The sequence below is a fragment of the Salvelinus fontinalis genome, chromosome 5 (assembly GCF_029448725.1).
Source record: "Salvelinus fontinalis isolate EN_2023a chromosome 5, ASM2944872v1, whole genome shotgun sequence".
Classification (NCBI taxonomy): Eukaryota; Metazoa; Chordata; class Actinopteri; order Salmoniformes; family Salmonidae; genus Salvelinus; species Salvelinus fontinalis.
Window position 1 is genome coordinate 32,629,946 of NC_074669.1, and position 9,685 is coordinate 32,639,630.

The 9,685-nt window shown below is 42.6% G+C and overlaps 1 protein-coding gene across 1 annotated transcript; it reads right to left on the reverse strand.

Moving 5' to 3' along the window:
- Window positions 1-1,556: 1,556 nt before the first annotated feature.
- Window positions 1,557-8,552, reverse strand: LOC129854773 (forkhead box protein F2-like). Its single transcript, XM_055921923.1, has 2 exons — window positions 7,084-8,552; window positions 1,557-2,282 (listed from the first exon to the last, which is right to left on the reverse strand). The coding sequence occupies exons 1-2, from the start codon at window positions 8,054-8,056 to the stop codon at window positions 2,113-2,115; spliced, it is 1,143 nt and encodes a 380-aa protein (XP_055777898.1). The 5' UTR covers window positions 8,057-8,552; the 3' UTR covers window positions 1,557-2,112.
- Between the last annotated feature and the right edge of the window lie 1,133 nt (window positions 8,553-9,685).

Here is a 9,685-nt window from a genome sequence, read left to right on the forward strand (position 1 = left end):
TTATTAATATGTTCATATTGAGGAATTCTGCTTAATGGTTAAGGTTAGGTAAGGGTTACGGTTAGGGTAAGGGTAGGGGTAAAGTCTAGGGTTTCGGGTATGGACGTCCCAAGGATCCCAAATAGCAAATCTGCAATGTGTTGCACAAGAGAGGAACAGGCAAAACTACTTTATATCTGAGTTGTGCCTGTTGTCATAGAGCTAGATAGAGGACTCATCATGGATATAACCTGTTTTAGCATGGAAATTGACAATGAGGGCTTCGACCATTTGAAAGTAGTCAACTGGGTGGGGACTCCTACGAGTTGAGAGCAATCAGTCAATGAACAAGAAAATGGACAACTTTAAAATGGAAATAGCCTCAATGGCGCTGCCCATGCTGTCACAGACGCTATAATAGCACAGATACAAAGATGATTCCGCTATCTATCTCCATTGCCTGTTGTTCATTTGCCCTCTCATTGGCTAGAATGGTCCCACCTGATCTCGAGGCTTCCCCATGCTTTTATCTTTGAGGACATGTATTTCCGTAGTTAAAGCGGTCACTTGACTATCTTGTCAATATAATAGACAATCTTTGGTTACACTATCAAAATTACATTTCCTGAACCAAGATGGCCTCCTGCCTGCTCAGGTGACCATCAGGTGACCTGTTACCTGACTCTATAAAGATGGCTGCCGAGCACACCAACTATTAGAGAACTCTCATCCAGTATGTTTCATGACAAAGTGAATGTTAACTGCGCCTTTGATATGATATATTCATATTGTTTAACCCATAATTCAAACTAATCTTTACCTCTGTTCATTAGCACTCTAGCTACATTGTCTATTGTCATGCTAACTACTAACTTTAGCATATGGTTTGCAAGTACCATTCAGGTCTGTATTGACCCAATGACCATTGACCACACGTTGTGCAGTCACATTATGCTAATGATCCTTATGCCACTAATGGACCATTATGTATAGGAAAAAGGTGCAGTGCAATATTTTGTTTTACATGTTCAGACATAGTAGTACAGCACCCCTGGAGCAAATGTGGGTTAAGTACCTTGCTCAAGGGCACATCAACAGATTTGGGCTGATGCTGTAACGGCTAAGCTATCTGTTTATGTACTAGCCTATTTATTAAGGCCATAGGGCACCTTTATAATGGGGTAACTTTAGCCTACTGCTGTGTTTTGCCTTTCTATTGTGTAAGCTTTAAGTTCATATTTCAGTTACCTTTATGTTGATTATGTTCCATTGTTTATCATGTAAACACGAATACTTGTCTCTGTCTATTACAGAAACCATACATAGTTCTCATTTATGTTTGCCCTCTGTGCTGGGATGTTTTTTGATGCTAAAATAAATGGTTGAATGTTCATTGGAGTCTTGTCCACCTCACTCTCTAACCGGAGCTGAATTTGCAGTTAACACCCAATCCACCCACCACAGTCTTTCAATCAACAGTAGGCTACGCGCCAACTCTCCTGTAACCTGGTCTTACAAGCCACTACAGTGCGTCTCTTGCAGTGTATTTATATTCCTGAGAGTCAAGCAGGCAGGTGTAGCCTAAAATACATTCGTTTTATTGAAACACTTCATGACAAAACTAAGCAAATCTTAAAGGGTATACAATAAGTGCAAATGTGTTTCAATATGTTATAAAAAGCTTTGTGTATGTGTAGGCTCCATTTACTTTTATAGGCCTATGGCGGAAACAGAGGCCTAGTTACATAAAATATAAGGTATTTGTTTGCACAATTAATGACAGCAAACATATTTGTCGTTTTGAAACTTATTTTGAAAAAAAAACCTTGGTTATATTGTCAGAAGACTTGGTGCCTTTCTTAATTTCGGAAACAGTTGTTGCATCCGATTGTCCTTCATGTAGGCTTATCAAGACGACGAAGCCCACTGTAAATATGCCCTGATGTGAGAAGTTTCCCGGCTTCTCAGAAATAGGCTAGCCCTTTGTCCTTATTGTTCATTCTCATCAGAAATATTAGCCAATTTATTTGCCTTTTATCTCTCATGGAATCAGTTTAAATTGTTTGATTTGGTGTTGGATCAGATTCTCATCTCCGGACGGTTTGGAGCCATTACGCACTCTCCATGACGCGCTCACATCACGCACGGTTTGACGTCTTGACAAAGGCTTTGGTGATGTTGGTGATGATGATAGTAAGATCCGCTGGCTGAAGGACGAAACGAGGAGATGCCGTTAAAGTTCAGGAGAAAATCCTTCCTGTCACACACGGGTGAGGAGTGGCTCTGGTAGCGAGGGATCCCCACTGGAGAAAAAGGAGATAACAGTGAGTAACTCATTTTTACTAAATCCATCAAAAATAAATGGACTTTGAAACAAAAAAAGAACCCAGTTAAGTCTGAGTTTCGTTTCAGAATATAGGAGAATGCCTTAATTCTTGTGGGTTTTTACAAATAGGAATTCTGTAGCTTAAATATTATTATTAATAGAAGCATTCATGCATTAAATTGACCTTCTATTAAAAAAAGTTATAGTATTCAGTGTATTGTGTATACGCTGTAATGTAAGACTTTAAATTATATAGTAAATATGGTATTATCAACTAAAATACTCTGAAATGTTTTACTGCAGCATACTGTAAAATGGTGCATTGTGGGAATATTTTTGGGGCAGGGAAAGAATCACTGTACATGGTACTGTAATTCCACCCCTCAGAATACAGTACCATACCGTATCTCTGGCACGCCAAAAACCTTTTGACCACTAGTGGGTGCATGGTATTGTTTTTGGCTCATGAACATTATTTGAGGCATGCCTTGTAAGAGGCTATATTTTTTTGCAACTGTGTGTGAGAATGCTGTACCAATTTCCCTCCTGTGGTTATAGTGCCCCATCCGTTTGTATAGGAGGCAGCAAATCTTAAACATTAAATGGTTAGGTATTTTTGTTTTGCACTGTAGACGCTGACAGGTTGGAAGCCTTTGTTAAAGGTCCAATGCAGCCATTTTTATCTCGATATCAAATAATTTCTGGTAACAATCTTACTGTGATTGTTTTTTAAATTATAATGGGCAAAAAGACACAGTTTAGCAAAAAGCTATTTCTTAAGCAATAATTTTGCTAAGGCTTTCTGGAAGTGGTTTGAGTGGGTAGGGGGAAATGAAAAGTACCTGTTATTGGCAGAGGTTTGCCACTCTTTCTTATTGGTCTATTAACTCATTTGCCGCGTGGCCTCGGAAGGCCAAAAACTCTCTCCCAGCAGGCTTTTCAAAAAGCTCTTACACTAAAAGGACATCTTCCACAATTTCACAGTATTATTACAACCTCATAGCATGGAAATGTATATCACGTTTTTTTACTAAACTGGGCCTTTAAGGCCTCCAGAAAGACAAGTGACATATAACACCAAATATGAATGAATATACTGTAATGTGTAAACACTTTACCTAGCAGCCAACCTGCTTGCATCAATCCCTTGTAATTACAGTAAAATACTGTAATAAAAACCCCTCCCCTTAATGAATTTCATCCATTCATTCAGATTATGGAAGCATCTAATTTTTACAGTATAATAGTACATTTTATGATATTGTACTGTCATTACACGGTACTTGCTTTGATGTTGTATTCATGTACAGTAATAAAAAATGCAGAACTGTACTTGCCACCGCCTGTAAGCTATTGTCACATTCACTGTCACCCATTTACAGTGTAGGCAATTAGGCATATACCTTTAAACTATGTTTGAGTTGACACATCTTGCAATAATTTGTCCAGTAAACATTGTGAAGAGTCCCATTACACCACGTGCAGAAATCACTTTCGGTGAATCTAGAGATTAGACCTCAACTTTTACCGCGGGACTCGTTAATTAACTACGCCACGAAACATCCCTACCTCTGCATTTAGATGCATTATTTATACTGTAAACGATATATTCCTCACAGTAAAGTCGCTCATACTCAACAGTATGGTCACTTTTCTATGTTGTATAATATATGTGAACTTTGTCAATTAATCTGTCTGTTTCGTCTATGTTCATTGTCTATTTCTAGAAACACCAAGCAAAATTCTGGGTATGTATAGACTATTTAGCGAATAATGTATTGATTGATGAAGAGGCAGGGATTGCTGTCCTTTTTAGTATAGGTAAAATAATAGGAATGCTTCCATTCTCCCCTCAGTATTCCCATTCATGAGAATACCACTAACGTTTCATCCAAAATCAAGAAACTGCATGTGTTAAGCCTATTTCTTCTTTAAAATATTCACATTTAAACATGCAATGATTTCCATATACAATAGATTATTTTGGATGTGTGCAAATTAGATGCATAGAGCGTAGGCCGACACAAAATAGCAGAGCAAATATATGCTATGGATGCAACAAAAATCGTACTTTGGAGCAGCAGTCTTTCATTCTGAAATTAGCCTAACGTAAAACACTCATGACTTGACTTCCGAATCCTTGCTTCTGTAATGTTTGTTGAGTTGGTGCACTTTGCATTAGTGATAGTTGTATTATGTGTACACATATTTTTACATTTGTCATTTAGCGGATGTTTTTTTACAGAGCGATTTACAATTAGCGCATTCGGTCGTATCAAGTACTACATTTTCCTTAAATATTTAGCAGCAAAGTCAGTGCTAGTAGGTAAAGCATTTTTAAAATTGGATGGGAAGGGGGCACGTTGATAGTTATGTAAGGTGGGCTACTCTTCAAAGAGGTAGGGTTCCAGACGTTTTCGGAAGATGGGCAGGGACTCCGCTGTCCTGACTTTAGGGGGAAGCTTGTGCGAGTGCAAGATGCATTCCCGTAGGGGTGGGAGGGCCACGATTATATTTAACTTAGAGAAATGTTTAGTCTTACATTTTAAGTGTTTAGTCTTAAACCAAATAAAGTTAAATTAGTTCAAAGTGATTTGATAGGCCTATAATAACCAAACAACGTCATCGTTTCAGTGCTTTCTACACCAATTGGCCTCCATATCCTTCAGAGATTTATGAAAGATGATTTAGGTAACGGTGCTTATGTTTGATTGTCCGTTTCTCTTGCGAGCATAGACATGTTACACTGTTTATCCCCGAGAGCTGCAGTAGCAACATCACACGTGTTAAGTCATCATTATATGGCCTTATATAATTTTCTGACAAATAATTGAACCTGGAAAATTAGAACAGCGGTCCTTTGTCATAGATCCTTATATGCCAGGTCAGCAACACAGTCAGAGCGAGAAAGAGGGAGGAGAGGGAAAGGGGAGCGAGCGAGCGTGAGCCTCATCAAGGTCATAAGGACTCCAGATGTGACGCATGCACGCGCAGTGTCGGCGTTTTCTCTCTAGGAGACTGCAGGCCTCTATCCTGAGGGTGCTGCCCTCGTGCCCCATTTTCAGAGACAACACACGGGCCGTGACTGACAATCGTTATGGGCCGTGTAGAGGCCCGTGAGCACAGATAAATACTTGTATTCTAAATAGTTATGAGAAGTCATAAAGTTTGACAAGCCTCGGAGGTCTAGCGAGGTCTAGGCCTATTCGTTAGTTGAAATCATCTTCAGTGTGGTCCGACTCGCACAGCCTTTGTTTAGACAACCCCTGAGACCCCTCTGGCTTTAGAATAATTCCCCTCAGAAATCCCTTGGACTTTTGTTAAAAGCGTCGACATATTAGAATCATGTAAAACAAGGTTAACATGAACTAAATTACATGGATGTGAAGACAATCAACTGGCCCAAGGAGCGATAAGTAAAATTTACACAAAGGGGGCTACAGTTTCAATTATGGCCCATTGCACTAAGCTCCAGAGGTGGATCAGTCCAACCACCGCTTCCTTCAGTGAAGAGCAGGCGAGAGCAGGCTGCAGTGTACCTGGTGAAGGACATGCACACTCTTGACCATCCACTGAATGACCTGCTCCCTCCATAAAGAGGTAACAGCAGCACCAGGCTCCTGAGAAACAGCCACGAACTGTCCTGTATAACAACCCGTACGAACCGCATGCGAAACGCTCTAGCTCTTAAATGGTTTTAAACAAAAAAAATCTATTTTTTAAAATCACATTTTCATATTTCAATTTCCATCATGAAAAATGTCCTGTAATGTTTCAAGTGTTCAGTATTTTATTTGTGTCACGTATTATGTGTTATGTATTTTCAATTAGTGTTTTTGCAATTATTAGTCATGTAAAACCTGCATTTCTTCAGTTTTATCTGTGAGCGTGAATAAATAAACTCAAACTCAGATTCCTTTCTAAACATTTATGTAAACGAGAACACAGCCGCCACATTACTCTTCCTAAGTCCTAGCCTATATATCAACAGCATTTTAAACTATTTTGTTAATTTCTGTTCTTAGAAGCAGTGTTTGCCCTTATATTTCCCACCTCACCTTCAAGTGTCCTTTTAATTACCCATGCATATTTGTAATGAAGTCCCTAAATAAAGAGCATTATTTCACCTGGAGTGATTCAAAATGTTACCTTAGTTCCACGACAGAATATAGTTGCAAACGAATCATCTTTAAATCCAATCAAATGACTTTAACCCACAACATATGGAAGACATTTTGCCAGAACACAAATTGAAATTTGAAGGAAATGCATCCACGTCAACCAATCCTTTAAATTAGGCCTAAATGACTTGAGACCTATCCATCTCCAACATAGCTGTATAGATGTATTACGAATGTAAGTCATTCCATATTTAGGCTGCAACAAACACACTAGACGACCGCTGGTAATTTTCTTTGCCAAAGACTGATTTTCTCTATTGACTATTAGAAAGGCCAACTATAATTTTAACATACAAATTTAGCAATTTTATAGAACATGTATTACGCATTCCGTAAAGTTGGAGTTTTAACCTCAAGAAAACAGCCTGATCAAAGAGAATATTTGAGTTAGTAAAATGATCAACCTGCAAACGTTTGTTTCCCGTGTGTGTAACAAATGCACTACTTTTATATGACACTTTTTACAGTACTTGCTACGCTTGACCAAGTCTATTTGGAATGGCAAGATGCGTATGCTAAAACTCCCTATGACGCATGACATTTCAAACGATTTATTAAGGCGTTATGACTTAACTTACACAACGTTTATTGGCCTACCTGAGATATCGGCGGTGTCCCTGGCGTTCTGGTGGAGGTAGCTCTGCTCCAGGGAATAGGGGGACATGCCGGAATTTAGCCCAGAGGACGCCGAGCTGCTGGAGACCAGAGGCTGCTGCTTTATGTACGGGGAGCCGCCGGGAGACGCCCAGTGTCCGGCGCTACTGGCGTATGGAGAATGACCGTCCAACGCGCTGGCCATAGCCGGGGACGAGGGCACAGGGCTGCTGCTACTGTCCGGTCCACCGTAGTCCCCGTTGGACGTTACCGGACAGCTGGCCATATATGTGGACCCGGGGCTCGGGGACATGTGAGGTACGTGGTGGCCACCGCTCAGTCCGTCGTAGCCACCGGCCATGGAGTTGGTCATCATGTCCAAGTTGTAACTGTTGCTATGACACGCCAGAGACCCAGTGGGCGCCTGAAAATCAAAGTTCTGCGGTAAAATGGACGTACCGAAGCCTATCCCGTTCATCATCCGGTAAATGGGCTTCAGAGCTTGGCATTTTCTCCGGAAGCCCCTGGGTCTGCGGCGGAACGAGCCCTCTTCAAACATGAACTCGCTGGCCGGGTCGATGGTCCAATAGTGGCCTTTCCCCGGCCTGCCTAGCCCTTTGGGCAGCTTGATGAAGCACTCGTTCAGGGAGAGGTTGTGTCGGACGGAGTTCTTCCAGCCCTGGTATGATCCTCTGAAGAAGGGGAACCGGGCCTGGAGGAACTGATAGACCTCGCTGAGTGTCAGCCTCTTGGTCGGTGAGCTCTGTATCGCCATGACGATGAGCGCAATGTAGGAGTAGGGAGGCTTCTCTGGTCGCCTCAGGCCGGAGCTCGCCTTCTTGCTTTTGGCCCCGGCCAAGGAGCTGTCCACCTCGGTCTGTGGGCTCATCATGGCGGGGTGCAGGACGCCGGAGGTCGGGCTGGACCTCAGGGGAGGCGGCGGGTCCAGCTGCTGCTGAGAGATCTCGGTCGTCATCTCTGCTCCGCTAACGCACAACAGTGGCGTAGATGAGCAGTGACCTTAAGGGAGAGGGGGAAGCGGAGAGCAAAATGTAGAGCAATAGATCTTTAAAAATAACTGATAGGATTCGAAAAAGTTGATCAAAAGAAATGGCGCCTATTCTCAACGTCCTCTTCAAATCACACAAGCATTTGGTCTTCGGAATTCGACAAAAAGTGGTTGGAGAGGGAAAATCCTCGTTGGACTCTCCTATTTCGCAGAGAATGTGCAGCGAGTGCACAGTGTCGGAATGTGGGAGAGACGGTGGGGTGCAGAGTATCCAATGAGGGCTCGGTATAACGCAGCGTTTTGCGGGGTTCAGTCCGACCTAGGCTCCGGTATGGGTCGTTGTCACCGTGGCGGTGAGTGCAGCTCTGTGGCGCAACGGGTGGGCATCGCCCTCCTTAATCCCTGGGGGAGGAAACCCGAAGACTACTCGATTTAGTGTGCGCTGCCGCTCAGCCATACAAAATGCGACCACCTATCATTTCTTAAATCCCCCCCCCCCCTCCCCCACCCAGTCCCACTGAAATCAGTGACGACTAGAGCCCCCCCTCCCCTTCCTGTCCAGTCGTTGCTGCAGAGTCATGCCCCTCGCTCTTCATTTCTCCATCCCTCCTTCCCTCTCCCACCCTCTCTCTCCTTCCCATGCTCTCACTCTGACATATCAAATAGGCTACACGCAATTACGCCATCTATCAAACCTCCCAGACGTTCTAATCAACAGCGCCACACGGAACGCGCACAAGGTAAAAAAACAACTCCTTCTTGCATGTTGTTACCAAACATTCAGATTGTTGATAAGTGTCATGATACTGCATAGCAGGAACATTTTCTGTAATGATGAGGGTATAGCTGTGTATGCCAGGGGTATTCAACACTTACCCTACAAGGTCCGGAGCCTGTTGGTTTTCTATTCTACCTGATCATTAATTGCACTCACCTGGTGGGCCAGGTCTAATGGGAGGCCTACATTTTTTTGCTGGCATGCAACAAGATCATGTTAGATATGAGATCCAGTAGAGGTAGCGATACATCCCCTAGCTGACAAGGTAAAAATCTGTTGTTCTTTCCCCGAACAAGGTAGTGAACCCAAGGCAGTTAATAACATAGGCCGTCATTGTAAATAATAATTTGTTCTTTACTGACTTGCCTAGTCAAATAAAGATTAAATAAAGACAAATAAAAAATAAATATAAATAAATTGAACTGTGCATAGAACAAACTGTGTAGTCTCATAGAAATCTCGTGAAATTAATCCCATCTCCTGTTTGCCTAGTTCTCTCGGACCCAATCGTGAGAGTCACCACGGAACCGACCCACATAGAAAACAAATTGTCGCGCTGAACCAGAGAGGGGAGAGGAAGAGCTGGTGCTCTTTCGCCGGAGTGCATGCGTGTGTAAGCGGGGGTTGTTCTGAGTAAATGACTTTGACATGAGTGGAAGCAGGCTTTTTCCATCAAGTCCAGCCCAGGATACCACACACAGCGCGCCAGTTTCAGCTTACCGCCCCAGGCTCGAGCTGGTCCCTGGCAGGGAGATTCCCCTGGGCCCCGCATTCATTAGAGCGAGAGAACCGAAATTAGGCTCACGGGCGTCGACAGC